This window comes from Cydia fagiglandana, chromosome 12, assembly GCF_963556715.1.
Source record: "Cydia fagiglandana chromosome 12, ilCydFagi1.1, whole genome shotgun sequence".
In the NCBI taxonomy this organism is placed as follows: domain Eukaryota; kingdom Metazoa; phylum Arthropoda; class Insecta; order Lepidoptera; family Tortricidae; genus Cydia; species Cydia fagiglandana.
In genome coordinates this window covers 16,467,538-16,485,152 of record NC_085943.1, presented here as the reverse complement: position 1 = coordinate 16,485,152, position 17,615 = coordinate 16,467,538, and the positions used below count along the sequence as shown (strand labels likewise).

At 33.7% G+C, this 17,615-nt stretch overlaps 1 protein-coding gene across 2 annotated transcripts in view; it reads left to right on the top strand.

Moving 5' to 3' along the window:
- Positions 1-2,250: 2,250 nt before the first annotated feature.
- Positions 2,251-17,615, top strand: part of LOC134669631 (small conductance calcium-activated potassium channel protein) — a 99,405-nt gene continuing 84,040 nt past the window's right edge. Inside the window, exons 1-2 of one of the 2 annotated variants that reach the window (XM_063527294.1) lie at positions 2,251-2,646; positions 16,560-16,876. In XM_063527294.1, coding sequence (XP_063383364.1) covers positions 16,838-16,876 — 39 coding nt within the window. In that variant the 5' untranslated portion in view covers positions 2,251-2,646; positions 16,560-16,837. Of the gene's footprint in view, positions 2,647-16,559; positions 16,877-17,615 lie in introns of those variants that run through there. The other variant, XM_063527295.1, reaches the window with a different exon arrangement.

Below are 17,615 nucleotides of genomic sequence, written 5' to 3'. Positions count from 1 at the left end.
GTATGTCCGTGTGTTTCCAGAAACTTACGAGATTGTACTACAACTTGCACAGTGCTAAGCAAAAGTATGCTTTAAACTCCTGTTAATTACACATTTGTTTACCAGTTACACAATACTTAGAAATTTAGATACTACCTACGGGTCACTGGCGATAGAGTCTGTTCGGAAAAAGAATAGTCGTGGAATGTATTGGGCCCCATACATTCCACTACTCTTCTATTTCCGCACAGACTAGAGATGATTAAACGATACAAAAATTTTACTCACCAATTACTAAAAACACATTCCAACCAAATTATGATTAAAGAGAAAAGTGGGAAACCCTCTAATGCTAATTTATGGGACACTCCAATTACTGGTTTACTCCTGCGTAAAAAAAGTAATAAATTTGAAAATCTCCCACAGCGAATGATCACACTGAAGTGTTTGAGGAGTTTTCTTAAAAATTTAAAGCGGTGATCACTCAGGATTCATGTAACGTTGCCTTCGAGAGGAAATTGATATAAATTGATGTTTACTGTATTTTTATTACTGAGTAGGTAATCCTCTGGAGAAATTGATTTTGTTTATGACTTCTTATTGGCTCAGTTAACCGTCACGGCTTTAAACAACGAGACTTTTAAACTCCAATTACAAGTAGGTACGAGAGTCGAACCAAGCAAAATCATCAAGCCATTTTCAATTTCAAAGTGTGTAAATATCATCTTTAATGTTATATTTCTATGAACATAATATATGACGTTTGTAATGACACTGCTTCACTTTGTTCTATACAATTCGGTGCATATTTAACTTAATTGGACAAACTGTTTTATTACTTTTACGATTTTTAGTGTTAAGTACAAAACTTTGTTCACGGAACACATGAGATCACTTCGGTCTTGCAAATCGGTTAAATGCGTTTTTCATTTTTGTACCTAACTGTAACGTGTTTGTTGAAGAAGACAAAATCAAACAATATTTTATAAACATTTTATTTATTATTACAATTACTCTTTTAACGTTAAGCTTTCCACTATTATTGTGAAAATGTAAAGTCAACAAGTACGGGTTATTTGACTTCAAACATCTTAGATTGTCTTGCAAACTGGGTTTACTTGCTCAGCGCTGATTGAAATGCTTACATAGAAAAATGCGACTGGTGAAAATTTTAGAATTTCTAAACGACACATTTTGAGAGAGTTATGGACGACTCACGTTAGACCAAGCTGTGTCCGGGCCGCAGCTTCCGGCGCATAGTTTTCTATGGAAAGCATCACGTGATCGCCTGTCATGTCATAGAAAAGTAAGCGCCGGAAGCTCCGGCTCGAACACGGCCAGTCTAACGTGTGTTATCCTTACTCTCCTCATTTTTTAAATTGTTAGCAGATTTCTTTTTATTTGACAAGTGTCGAAAACAAAACCGTTTTATTTATTAACACACATAGTAAAGCAAACACAAAATCAGTAAATTGCTTACAATTTCTATTAATTTAATAATTATATACAATGTGCCCGATTCAAATTTTGAAATACTTAGACATCTATTAGGCATCTTTTACACATCACCAAGATACCATAACGATATATTTAAGATCTAACCTGTCAAATTTGACATTTGCGCGATTCTGGAGATACTGTTGAACGATTTTCACAAGATATGACTTAGAGATCCAATTCACATCTAATAGATACATATCTTACTCTATCTAACGTAAAAGTGACATTGGTTGCCCGAATTGCGCTGCAAAAGAGAACTAGTTGATATCTAAACTATAACGTATCTAGAATGGATCTATTACGTGTCGTCTCTTGTGAATATCTTGAAGTTTGAATACGGCAGAATGTAGCTATCAATAAACATTCAAATTAGAAGTCAACATTGCTATGTTATTTTAAAATGAAGTCATTGTTCAATGTGATACAATCCAAAATTTTCAAGAGGTTCATCAAGAGAAAATGTAATCATTCTAAGTACAATACATAATGGAAGTATCAACAGGTTATCATTATGGCAACCAAGTAATTAAGTAACAAAATAATTACCTCGATGTCTATGTAATTACACAATCCCATAGACAGGTTACAAATTTAATGTTTTTAATGTACAAGTTTGATAAATATGAAAGTCAATGAAGTATTAACGAATCGTTTCATCATTAATCAATTCCGAATTGACTTAGACTGGGCCAAGTTCAAGCTTTCTGACGCTATACAATGATATCAATTTCCCTATGAAACATGATAATGCGACCAAACAAAAAAAAAACTCAAATAGATAACAAAAAGTCCTTGAACTCGCGAAAATCTAAATGTATAAGGAAAGTAATGCCTTCTGCTTCATGTATATGAATTTATATACAATACCGTGGACATGCGTATTGGCCGTCTATACGAAACGAAGCGCGAAGCTTCTTCACTACAATCAGTGCCGCGAGTGATAATGTGTCTTAAATTGTTAAGGGGAAGGTCGATAGTCGGGTTGTGTGAGGGTTGAGCAAGCGCGTTATGTTGGGCGGAGGCATCGAGTCGCAGCTTATTCAGTTGAAACCTCGCCGCGCAAGGGGCAGTGTCGCGTCCGTGCTTCGCTGTGTAGATAACCACTGAGCCACTTTCGAGATGCCACTTCTCAAGTCATCCACGGAAACCATTCAATAGAATGCCGAGGTCGGTTACTCCGCGAGTCCACGTTTCGGACAGAACTCCTTTCACTACATGCCCTCATACCGGCTGTCACAGCGTTGAAAGCCAATAAAAACAGAAACGTGTCACTTCTCAGTCCACAGAACATGCATGAATTAAATTCCAATAGCAAATCTCAGTAGATAAATAAATAGAGAAGATAAGTACGCCTATAGTGTCGCATAAAGTATTAGTGTTCACGGATTTAAACTGTGTCTGGTAGATTTTTGGTGGTGGGTTCTCAACAATTAAAATTATATGGATATCCCTAATGCCTAAGTGCATTTGCAACGGCTGTGATATAAACCTTCGTCGCTGGGTATTTAATAATATAATTTATCAAATTACGCTTTCAAGCTTCTTGTAGACATGTTTGGCGAAAGCTATTCCAAATTTGTGTAAATTATTGGTCTAATCATTAAATATAATCATTATTTTTTTACAATACTTGTATTTGTAAATTATATGCACATATTATGCGCTTACTAATCTCGAGCACTGTATTACAAGTACCTTAAAAAGTATATTCAATAAACATTACTTGATTTACTTCGAGCATATTATTCAAATGCTTTTGTGCAAATTTTTCTTACACTATAATTGAATTTAAGATACCACTTCAGATACCAAATACCATTTCAGATATGTAATGAGCGGAACAGGTTTATAATTAAAATTATATTATTGCATATTTATACCTATCACTTTTAAAACTGAAACTTGACGAGTTAAATAAATAGGTAACTATCAAAGTAAAAATTACAAAGTGAAACACAAAAAATCATAAATGCATCAGGAAGCAAATGGTTAAGTATCAGACTAAAATGTAATTTGGTTTAATTTCAGACTAAAATTTTACTCGAATGTCCAATTCTGAAACAACTTTCTTGCCAGTCTTAATTGTTACTTGGATTGAATTCCGTTTTTTGAATTCAAAGTTAACCTTAAAAAGCTTTTACTCGTAAATTTTACACTGGAATCTTCGTTATTTACTTCATAGCGTTTTAATTATTCTTGTGAAAGTTAAATAATTACTAAAGCAACATAGAGGTTAGATATACACTTCAATAAATAGATAATTGAAATTATCAATACACCTGTATTCCACTCACAAATGATTGATATTTTTCAATGACCTCTATTATTATGTGAAAATAAGGGTGACAGCTTGCAACTACAGTTGCATAAAGCATGTGAGTGGTTAGAAATAAATTAAATGGCATTGCTTCTATCTTTACGAACTATTTCAGTTGTCTGCTAATAAAATTGAACATTTTTTATAATTCGGAGAGGTGCCAATTGTTAGTTAGTTTTACCTTTTATCTGCTTTCTTGTCACGAAGAGGGGACATTTAGAATGAAACACAATAGAAAAAAGTTCTTCCTTGTCAGCACAATTGGCTGCATGCAGCTCCATCGCGACAGACTTTATCTATTTAATGAATAGCGAGACAAAAACGAATGCTTTCTACCACACAAAACATAAAAACGCTGGTTTTTGATAGATTTTTCATAAACACTTTGTTTTAAATTGATAAAAACATAATCAAATTGAGACACATATTGAATAGCATATAGGTAAGCCAAATAAGTAAATAAAATAAACAGGAATAGGTAATTGCAAGATAATTACAGATGTAGTGCATAATTGTATTTTCTCGGAAACGTTCGTATTTGTTATGCTAGTTCAGTCAATGTCAGTACTTTTTCTACCGAGACTGACTGAAATAGCAAGGACAGTTCGTAAGTTTTCGTGAAAATATGATGGAAAATAATTATGTGCTGGATGCGGTCCCGGTACATGTCATCTTGAAATTTTAGTTATTGTTAATAGAGGTGACAGCAGGGTGTCATCTATTTGGCATTAGCATGTCGAGCACTAGTACCACAATCTTACTTCTGTCCGCGCGATTTGGGAAATGAATTAGACCATTGCCCCGGCTGAATACTGGAGCGGCGTTAATAATAGCGTAAGCGGGTGGATTTCAAAATCGGGCGAAAAGTTATGGTTCGGTCTTTATAAAAAAACTAGTGGGTTGTGTGAGTTGCAACTTTTTTATATGTTTTTAAGAACTATTATCTTAATGTTCCTTCAATTACCATCTCCAATAACTTAATAGTTTTTTTTATATAAAATGTTTCATGTGTCTAAAATCATCACCGTCTACCGGAAAAATCAAAACCTTTTTGTTTGCAGTGAAAATTATAGCATACCTATCGTACGATTGCGATTTTTCTTTTAGTTATATCTTTTCCATGTTGTTGTTAAACACATGAATAAATATGCAACAATTCCTTCACCGAGAAAGTACATTTAAAAATATTTAAAATTTTGTCACGAATATTCGTCAACACCGTCATGGTTATGTCAATGTGAGCTTATCTCCGTGTATAAACAACAAAATATCGCTAAAGGTCCTTGCCCTATTTTTCACTTTAGTATAAAATGCAAAAAATGATTTCGCTATAAATTCACATCATTGAATCGTAAGAAATATGACGAACAAATTTGTAAAAAGTAGTTTGTCACAACAGAGCATCATCACCGTTATGCTTTGGTTTAAAGAAGTTACGAATGATATATTAGAAATAATTATCGAAATGAATGGAAAACTACATGGAATTTATTGTGTGGCAAAGACATTAACTACTAATATTCCCATTCTAGAAATAAAAACAAGAAACTCTCAAATCGTCAACACCATACCCATCATCACCGGGAAAAAATTACGACCGGTGATGATTTCATGTGTATGGTGATGACGGTTCTCAGAAACTTTTCTAGTTATTTTGGTATAATTCACTATGATATTAAGCTTTATGTTTGAAAAACGTTTTCTATGTCTTCTAACACTATATAATGTCTACCTTATAAATGTAGAATAAATGCAGAAAAAGATATAACTATTTCTTTCACCCTAGAGGGATGGTTAGGTTTTATATAACATGTTGACTAACTAGGCAAAATTTAGGTCACTTAGAACTTAAAACGTTTTTTTTTTGTTTTTTATAATCTAATACATGTAAATCGTGCAACTTAGTGTCTGTAATTGCATGTTAGTCGTGTTAAAACATTGTATTTAAACAAGCAACATCTATTAAGTTTTAAGCGACCATAGGCTACGGTACTGGCTCACTATCCAGATGGCCTTATGTTTTTTGATGATATTACATTAATTGATGTATATAATTACAGCAATTAATAATTATACCATTTGTTAGTCACCCGACCCATTCGGCCCAATACCTAACATTTTGTAACTTATGACATGCATTAAAAGTAGGGATCTTGCAACTTATAAAACACTGATTATATAAAAATGTTTAGCTATTAAACAAACTATATATGGATTTAAATCATTACAACTATTTTTAAAGTTAGTTTATAAAACAACAAAAATACAAACATTACAAACTTAGGTAATGAATCAAATTATCAAATAAAAACGTAATATATCATAACAATTACGCTCATTGGTAAGCCAGCAATTTTCTAATATGATATAAATACCAAGTTATGCAGTAGATAAAAGAAGATGCGGGTTTAAACTGATAATAAGAGTACAATATTGATACTATGATTTAACATTGAAAAAACCCAAAAAAATAAAATACATAAATTGCATATTTCTGAATATAAATTATTTAGAATTATACAATACAAATACTTGTTATATATTTATTTATTATATGAATAAAATGTATTTTTTATAATTTTCTGAAAATAATTTATGTAGCTAGTCTTATGTTCAAAAACATGTTATTTGTAATGTTTATTAAAGTTCTAAATCCTTACAATTAAAAAAAGTTTATATTTTTTTAATACGTTTTTAAGACATATATAATTTAGTTCCCAAATCGTCATTACCGTACATGCAGTGTCATCACCGTCCATAAAAGAGTCATTACCATACCATGGTTGTCATCACCATCTTGCGTTTTTATTTTCCGAAAGCGATAACTTCAAATATAAGCCACAAATGATTGTATAAATACCATAAATATCCTCAATATACAGCCCTCTATTACTTTACACAGCTAGAATCGTGTTAAATTCAACATTTAAAAAAATAAAATTTTTGTATGGTGAAATTTTTAGTGATGAAATCCACCCAAGCACCAGCCGTCATAAGGTACTTTTGCCGTAGAACGTCACATATATTTACTATTTCATATCTAGTGAATCTCAAATTCATTTCCCGAATCGCGCCCTGTATATTGACATTCGTTCTCGCGCCTACCAGAAACACGGATCCAATCGAGATGCGAATCAACTGAGCTACTGAAGTTTGTTTAACCTTGATGGTTTTTTCAATCAAAGCCTAGATTGTTTACATATTATATGGAGGCACGTACAATCTACTGCAGAATAAATGACGCCCTTTGCATAGAAGTTAGTTTGTAGGCGGCCAACTATCTCTGCAGCTGACAGTACAATAAATAATAGTTATACATATTATTAGTGACGAATTTTTGCAAATTTTCGTTAGCAGACAGCTCGTTATAATTAAAAAAAAACCGGACAAATGCGAGTCGGACTCGCCCACCGAGGGTTCCGTACTTGTTAGTATTTGTTGTTATAGCGGCAACAGAAACGGCACGGTTCGTGAGATACAGCCTGGTGACAGACGGACGGACGGACAGCGGAATAATAATAACCCCGGGTCCCGTTTTACCCTTTGGGTACGGAACCCTAAAAAACTATAAAATAATTCATTACAGAAAAAAAAAGAATTAGGTAATTTTATTTTATTGTAATGAAAAGCAAGGCGAGTTAAACAAGAATATTTACTCGTATTACCCGCGGCTAAAACAAGGCTAATCTTTCTAGATAAATTAGTAAACTTAACGAAATATTTTTAAATTATGGAGAAAAGTGCCAGGCTAACTGAAATTAGTACCTGCGACTATTTTTATCAGAGTTAGCAAAATATTTTTAGAGGAGGGTTAAGCTTAACGAGCAGTAAGTGGTTCTCAAAAAGAAAAATAATGTATTATGCGTACAATTTGTCCAAAATATCGAATACATTTTATATTGAGCAGCCGTTGTTTAGCTTGGTAGGTACTAGACCAAAATAAAGCGAGTATTACTCGTATAATTATAGCGATAGTGATAGCAATGATAGTACTAATATTATAAATGGTTATAAAATATTCCCCTAAATCTTGAGCTTATAGCTTTTTCTTTAGCTATAAAAATGTACCTAATGGTGTAACTTTCAGTTTTCTATACTTTTTGGTATTGTCCTTCTGTTTCTTAGTTAGTTTACATCTAGTTAGTTTCTTTTGATGTTTAAAAGTAACTATGATGACGTAAATAAATGTATTTTCTTTCTTTTTTCTTCCTTCTTTCTTTCTAAAAAAGAACTTCTATCCAACTACAGTAAATTTACCCAATTACGAGTAGAGCACGGCTGGCCAATTAAATAAAGTAAAAGAAAAAAAACTACATCTCGTCGGGTTACTGACTCGTGGTTAAAACAAAATAATATATAACACTTTAAACTCTCGCGTTTTGTACACATATTCAATTACACAAACCGGTCTACCGCGATATAATTTCATTGTTTTTACCTTTAATTCCGACGTTTCAGCTGAGTTGCACCAGCTGTGGTCACGGAAAGACAATCAAATTATAACAAACAACACAAAAAACGGAAACAATGAAATTATATCGCGGTAGACCCGTTTGTGTAATTGAAAATAATATATATTTGTCTTGGGTCTGTACTACTTTCAACTTTTATTTAAACCCATAATTTCAGTGGCGGATTTGCAGTCTTTGCCGCCCTAGGCCCCAGGCCCTGTAGCCGCTCCTTTCTCAGCACCCATCATATTAATTACATTTTGAGTTAGGTAGTTCTTGTTATCATCAGCGAATTTTTTGTCACATTTTACCGCCCCTAATTATTTTGCCGCCCTAGGCCCGGGCCTTAGGGCAAATTTGAAACTGAATAATTGCTAAAACAGCAACGACCAACTGATACCAAAATGCTCCAGCGTGATATTAAGTTATGAACAAGAGCGATCCTCGCAAAATTAAAATCTAGATACACAAGAAATTGTCACGTGAGTTATTGCGTCTCGCTCGCGCCAGTCATGCGCAGACATGTACGAGCGAAATGCACGATAACTATGAAATCATTTAGATTCGTTCAGTTGAAATTGGCCTGACAGTAATTCATATTTTGTAATAAAAGTGACTAACACCCTTAATATGTATTCTGCAAGTCGTTACAGAAATTCTGGTCTTTGAATTCTATCTGATTTCATTTCGGTTTGGTACAGAAATTATGACTTTAGCGCCAAAAGTGATGTTTTTCTAGGAATATTTTTAATTCTTATAAATAGGTAGTGTGCTTATCCTATTTTTCAATTGATAGACCTAACTAAACCGGACAAAAGGGAGTCGGACTCGCCCACCGAGGGTTGCATACTTTTTGGTATTTGTTGTTATAGCGGCAAAAGAAATACATCATCTGTGAAAATTTCAACTGTCTATCACGGTTCATGAGATACAGTCTGGTGACAGATGGACAGACTGACGGATAGACGGACAGTGGAGTCTTAGTAAAAGCACTTTTATGACATACTTTCGGCTCGATTGTTTACTTAATATTTTATTCATACAAACTTTATTTTACGTAAATAGCTTTTACCCATTACTTATTTATATCAACTTCCGATTGTATTTTTTTAACTTAAAAGTTTGATGATCAACAGTTTTTGTTATTAAAAATAATGTTGCAAAAGTAGCCATGACGGGTTATAGCTATTTTTGTAAAATATTAGCTTTAAGTCATCTTGAAGAATATATCAAAAACAATTATCTGGGGGCCTTATGCGCCCTTAGTGCGAGCCTTATGGTTTCGTCTTGGCAATTTTTTACGTGAAAATGTTTTTGGTGGGTGCCATTGACATTCTATGGTAGTAAAAAGATACCAACTGAATTCCGATTAAAAGCGCTTTTTATATCCAGCTTGTCGTCCCATATCTTTACTATGTCGTATCTAGTTAATCTCTAATTCATTTTCCGAATCGCGCCGTGAGTCGGTAATCGATATCTCACTGAATAAAAATATATTTACGATTACACTATCAAATAGATCTTTGACTACCACGCCAGCTTCATTATTTCCCGTGGTATTCTTCAAATATTGAAAAAGGTCGTAATTATTGTAGGCACACCCATTTGATTGTTGTGCACGATTTACCCACACCACAGAATAAATAATTGTACTAGGTACAGAAGACTCACTCTCTAACAAAACGCGTCTGATACGATCAGCACAGATATGGCCGCTAGGTGGTGACAGCGCCACGCGCGGCTTATGGCTAGCCACCAAAATTGGGGTGGAACGGATGTATTTTTAGCTACCTGTAGCAAAGCGACGAAATCGCGGAGTGAGCCACGCCTGCCCACACCCCGTACACCCACATTGGAGTGAGCCGGGCTGACCTATTTGAATGTATCCTTTGATTGTTATTTAAATATAACTCGCATTTTGGTGCTATCAATCATTTAATGATATGGTGTCATTTAAGAAAGGCTGTTAGGTACATAGATTTTTCTGTCAATTTTTTTGAGTCACATTAGCGTCAACCGGGGTGAATAAGGATGGCTGTGGTGAATAAGGACAAAACTTAAAACGTGATTTACTTGACAATTTCTTAACCCCTTACCGCATACGAAGCCATATATGGTGGATATGATATTTAACTCTATTGATAGCTATTAAAGTTCAAATTTCAACAAATATTTTTTATTATATGCAGTAAGGGGTTAAAAAATACCTACACAAATTGTGTCACACAAAATCTATTATTATTTTCAATCGAATGATATAGTTTGTGTGGGTATTTTCTAAGAAATTGTTAAGTAATACACATTTTTGTCCCTATTCACTCCATTCATCCCTATTCACCCCGGTTGACGGTATCTTAAATATTATCTCCATTATTGATATTACAAACAATGGAAAGTTTAAGGTATTAAAAATAATTATAACAAAAATTAACTACCTATTAAGACCCTATTCTTAGAGCTTTGTGTTCACTACACATATAAATGCCCCAGCCAGGATTTTGAACCCGGAACCCTCGTCGGATTCGTAGACAGGGTCACTACCTAGGCCACACAAGTCGAAGATTTATTATAAGATAATAAATTGACCTTGTTTTAACCTCTTTAGATAAATTAATTATAAAACTTAGTTTCCCTAGATTATTTCTTAGTTGAAACTCCATGCAATAAGGCAAGAGACGCGTGCTTTGGCGCTTGATGAAGAAAATAAAGCGTCTTGTACAAAGACTACAAAGAAACTCACTGCTAGAAAAATGTTCGCAAAAAGTACCAAACAATAAGGCTCGCCGAGTGGATAAGTCTAACAATTAAGACGAAACAATAGTTTGTTTTTAACAAAACATCTACAATACAGTTAAAATGAATTCGTAGATCTTAAAATTTAATAGCGGATTTTATTGTAGCTGCTACGAATGCTACGAGGATCTACGAAAGCTACGTCGTAGACATTGAATAAGATTAATGTTAAGAATGCTTAACATATTTTTGTATGCAAGGGTGCTAAGCTAATAGTTATACGAACTGTACATAATAAATGGGAGTACGAGTACATATAACTAATCTCGATTAAGATTAGCTAAGAGAAACACTTATAGGAAAATATATAGAGATACTTAAATAGGTATATTGAAAACTAAATTAAATTATTTAAAAAAACTAACGCATAAATAAAATAAAATTAATAATACTTACGTGTAAAATAAACTATGTTTTCAATAAATTATGTCATTATGTGATTATGTGTATTATGTATTAAATCATTAATTTACTAATGCATAAAGCACATAATTGAAATAAAAATATTCACCACTAAGCTGAAAACTGTATAAAGAAAAAAGTTGTATATTATTTTATATTAGCTAGCAGAAATATTGAAATCCATCCCCGAATTGATAAATAATAGTCAAACACAATAGGGCGAAGACAATAGGGCGTCATCTCCATGGTTTATTGACGACTCCATGCATCGACCGCCGCCGCCGCCGGCAAGTCTGCCACAATCTTGGACTGCCTCAATAAAACCACAGATAACTAATCTAGAAGTGTCAGTCCATTTAATGACCTTTCAGGCAAGGTAAGGTTCAGTGGTTACACTGTTGGAATTTGAATTCGGAGGTCATGCACCTAACTTATTATAAATGTAGTTACCTGGCTTATTTTCTATGCGTTTGAAAAACTATTTTACATACTTACCAGTCATGCGTAGCTCCGGTAACTTAAGAAACAATAGTGATGTTTTGGTTATGCCAGTCATGCATACATCATGGAACTCGGGTTTAATGATGAAAATATGAACTTACATGCCATGTCACAATATGTTTTTCTCAGTAAAAAGTTAAGATTTTCAAAAATCTTATAGTAAATATATATGTATTTAACGGTTTTAATGACGATTTAGACTGGTTATCTGTAACTCATGTAACTTAAGTTAACGGAGTTGCGCGTGACTTGGCATTCAGCTAATGAGATCACACATATTTCTCTGGTAAATACTATTAAAAATATCAATTAATTAAATATTATACTTCCAATAGCAATATTCAATTGAAGTAATATTTAAAGACAAAATGTGCTGGCAAGAACAGCCATATGTGTGTAGTCTTGGTTACAAAATCATTTACTTTAAAGACACTGCGCCTACTTAATCTTTTTGGTTTGACTCATTGGTTGACTGGTAGAGAATGCCTTAAGGTTAAGTCCGCCATTTGTACCTTCATGTATTGTGCAATAAAGATTAAAATAAAATAATAATAAGATACAGAAGGCGGTAATTTTGGACACGGCGCGTATAGTACGTCGATTCCTCACTCTGCGGCCCTGACCATCGGTAGCTTGGGCTCTGCCCCGCTGCCGGCGGCACCCTAGGTTAGGTTTTTATAATGTGTTTATATGTAATTTTTTATTGTTTTTTATGTGCTTTTGTATTTTACTTTTCATATTCATGTTATAAACAACCTAACTTAAGATGAAAAATAAATAAAGAAAATAATAAAAACAGCTATATCTGCTTCGTCTATTCTGTGGGAATAATAAAGCGTGGCGCCATCGAAGTAAGCAAACCGAGTGAGGGCATAGACAAATTTGTTTGGGCAAAGCTACGTGTTAACACGTTCCACTCGGGTATACATTGAACCAGCGAGATCTGTTCCGTTGCTTATTATTTCACTTTTACGAATGCTGTTTTTCCTTTTTGCTCTGTAATGTACGTAGTTTTATTATAACACATCTTTGGTTTGGAGCAACCTCGGAGTAATTAACAATGGAGCCGCCATTAACAGGCGTTCCCCTCTGTCGAAAATAGGCGGCCAATGGTCAACCACATGTCAACCATATGTATGGACTGACGTTTATCTGACATGACGTACCTATACATTTGATGTGCCCCTCCCCCGCAAAAAACGGCAGACAATTTTGTACCGAAAATTTTAGACATGGCGTCTCCATTGTTAATTACTCCGAGGGAGCAACCAACCACTTTCTGCTGTTAATACTACTTTTATTAAAAAATACAAATTTATAGAGACAGTACCTACATAAAAATTGAGATTGCGAACTGTGTGTTAAGTCAGATTAGTTATTTTGATTATTCAATGTGTTTGTTTTTCAGTGCGTGTTATCTGATAAATATTATATTCGACTCAATTGGATTCTCGTTTAAAATAATTTATGAAGGTAACTTATAGAAGTTGAATTATGTTAGTAGGTGTAGTTTTCTAGCACATAAAAGTGTTATCACCTGAAAGTTTTAAATATCAACGAGACTAAAATAAAGGTTTTACAAACAAATTTTATCAGGGTATTCTGACAAAAACTTTAACACACGGAAGTTTTGTCAGCTATCTACAAACAGAAAAGTATTTTGTTTGTTTATATCAAAACGGATTCTTCTATTTAAGGTGAAATAGTTTACACGAGTATTTAATATTAGATTCATATTATTATGTGTTATGTGCAATAACTTGTAGATTAAGAGTTATTTTGTAGGTTAAACCTGGCACTAAAACTTGAAGTTTGGTCCCAAATATTTCATAGCATCAATGGTCCAATCTTAAATAGGTATGTCTTATTTTAGAGACTTTATAAACTAAATGTACTGCTTATAATTATTGAAGTCATACTAAAGCTACTTTGAGAACGCAAACTTCCTTAAACTATCACAAAATAAATTACCCCCAACAAACACTTTGACTTAGACCATAGTTAGAAGATTTGGACCACAACTGCCCAAGTTTCTGGCATCTCACCTAATCTAAAGTCAAAACATCAATAAGACCAACCCTAACTTGACCGAGAGTTCCTGGACCGACAGACAGCCTCCTATTAATCAAATGCCCACTTCAACAAATTGGCTGTTTGCATATTGAGTCAAGCCCAAATGCACACAACACAAGTCCCTATTGCTTGGGCATGTGCACTATGAAAGTATAACGCAATGTTTATTTCGTGTTTCGTGTGTCAAATACATAAACGAAAACTGATAAGAATGTATTCTGATTTAAAATTTACTCATTTATCATTTAGAATAGAATAGAATAATTTTATTTATAATAAAATACACATGCACAAAGGTGTCCGGTAAGCCCCAAACTAGGCTGAGCCTGTATCTTGGGGCTTACAAAAGAGTAGGTGACAGTAACTAAACCTAGTTAAAATGATGTGTGAGAGAGGGTGATAAGGTGTATGCTTTTAGGGTGTGTATATTTATTAAGTAGCATTATACAATTGTACATTTAAATAATTTGACTATAAATTTTCCATGCCCACACTTTCAAAAATACTGAAGAAAATAATTACCAATCCACATAACTAGTAACTTTTGTGATCTATATGGTTGCATAGTACTTGACTCTTACTTGAACACAGTCTGCTGTAAAGTTCTGAAATATAATTAAATATCCTTTTTTTATTCTCGATAATAATAAAATTATTAAATAAAATTTCTTAGTAATTGGTCGAATGTTAAATATAAAGAACCAACGCGCAAAGATTATTTTTGGGGAGACATGATGATCAATAAAATTGATCATAGGTAAATACTTGCTTTGGAATAACTAATTATTGCGTCTTAAATACAATTATATCAAAGAATTATGAATTGTAATCACTTTATATAAAATGTTTTTTACAATGTTACCCGTTTTCATAGCTCTTGAGTACCTATATCCAGTGATATAATATACTGCGACTCACCCAGACTTGCTAAACCATTAAATTTTCAAACCTATGTCCAGCGAATAAAATTCAAAATTAAATATCACACGTGACCGAACTCGGAGCCGGGCCAGTTGATCGATGTGCTTTGTACACGAGCCGTCTGCACTGGATCAAACGATGTCGTCAGTTTTAGGGTTGTCTCGGCGAACTACAATTTAATTGGCAAACTAATAAATACCGGGCGTTTTGAGAGAACACGTTTCTCAAGAGATGTTTATTAAATGACAAGTTTGCAGATTTATTAAACGGTTTTAGGTAAAAGAAATCAGGACACAGTATAATTTCATTTTACAATAAAATAGTTTCAGATAGTTTTCATAATTTTGAGGTTTAAAGGATGAATCACGATTAGACCTGGCCGTGCCGGGGCCGAAGCGTCCGACATGGCATTTTCTATGACGGCTGATCGGTGATCACGTGGTGCTTTCCATAGAAAACGACGCGCCGGAAGCTCCGGCCCGGCCACAGCCCAGTCCAGCATGAGTCATGCTTAAAGGTAAAATTATTTTACACGCAGCCAGTATCGGCGTACTTCGTTAAAATTACGACACTGGTACAAATTGCTGGATACGTACCACATGTTGAATGATATCATTTAAATCAAAATTTGCCTTAAACTCTAAGTATCTGAAACTTGCCTTAAACATCAGAAACCATAAATACACGATTTCGGGTTTCCTTTTCAATCAAATTAATATTAAATCTCATTAAATCAACAGTAGGTATCAAATTAAAGTTCATAGATAAATTGACCTAAATTTGAACGTGACCCAAATACTCGTACAAGGACCGAGTAATGTTCCATTATGTGACATGGCTTTATAAAACTCACTCTTTATACTATTTCATAAAGATATTTGTGCTAAAAGCTTTTCATAATCTCTCATCCTACAATAACTGCAAATGGTCTAAAAATACTAACAGGAATAAAATATATATCATTAATTTTATTGTAAGTGTACATAATTGCACATAACGCAATTTGATCATAATATTTTACTTTGATGGTAATTGTTATTAATTATGAATGGTAAAGTAACACATTTCTTATATTCTACTGTTTGTGTGTTACAACATAATGTGAAAAAACTAAAAAAGTAAATATTATTGTACGTTGCAACCCTAACGGATGACTAACGGAAGGTTTTCGCAGTCTCGGAAAGCTCGTATATCGTCCAAATAAAACTAAAAAAGGCTCTTGTCACCGCGCTTCTAGCAATCCTGTGGTACATATGGTAAAAGTTCTGGTTTATTAGCTTTAATAAACTTACTAAAGTGTCTCACTGCGCTTGCTAAGATTGCTGTATAAATATATTTTGCAGCACTTTAGTCAAATGCTATTTCAAAAAGGCTTTATTACATACGTCATACTTATTACGTAATCACGATATTGGTTATATTATAACTCAAAAAATGTAACAAACGGCCCTATTCGAACTTTAAGATAGGTACGTCAGTTAATAGATCTAGAAAAGATATAGATTAGAAATGTCAGTGTCAAAAGTGACGTTTTTTTTGAAGAAATGTCAGTTTTGACACTGACATATCTAATCCATATCTTTTCTAGATCTATTAACTGACGTATTTTAAAGTTCGAATAGGGCCGAAAATCTTTTTTTCTTTCAAGCCAGATAATTTAAACCTTAAAAAGGCCATAACATAAATCTTGAAAGTGACAACCCTAAATCAAAATTCAGTGTTAACGTCAATGACATCACTAGTGTAGTGATTGACAATGCAACTCACAGTGAAAAGGTAAACCCAGAAAGGGAGTTTGGTGGCATCAATGCGGCATTGCGCTCAGCACCGGAGCATGCTCGGTCGACGCCAGCGCGCGCCGTTTAGTCCGACTAGGTGATGCTGCGACATAACGCTGTCGATGATAGTCTGCTTTGTCGCTGAGCTTACATCGTTTCAGGTACGTCACTATTCAGTCTGCATTGTTCTGAACGTAGATAGTGTTATGTTTGATCAATATAAAAAAAAAAAAAACTATTGTACCTATGGTCTTACGCAGCTGGAGTCAGACTAAGAAAACTCTGCAGAGATTTTGACAATACGAGTACACGAAATGCCAGTATTATTTACACGTCATAATTTCATAGAAGTTAGACGTTTATTTTATTACTACAGTGCGTGTGCTGTCGAAGTTTCTGCAGACATTTTTTGGTTTAACTCTAAGAAGTCAATTTAAACAGTTGTGAAATGACTTCTATTAAATTATAGGTATACATGGACAAGACGAACGCGATATAAAAAGATTTTGTTACTGGATTACAACACCTAAATGAATTTATTTTTTTTGCGCTCTTCTAAATTTGTCCATCAGTTAAACGGTAGTTCTTAGCTTCGTACATATAATAGTCAATTCATGACTGTCAAAATTGACTTTTCAACTTACAGGGACTATAGTTTATAGGCGTTAGTTCACTCTTTTTCTGTACTGTTTTTACTACTCCGAAATATTAGAATTAAACCCGAAAGGATATACAGATAAGTTTTAATTTAATTGTCAATGATCACATATGTTTGGTCATCGTGAACTTTAAGACTCAAATATCGCTACGCTATACTAGTAATCTGCATTTTGTTTAAGATTTGATAAGAAACACTTGACTCCTTATCGCTGAAGTTCGAAATGAGACAGTTAAGGAAAT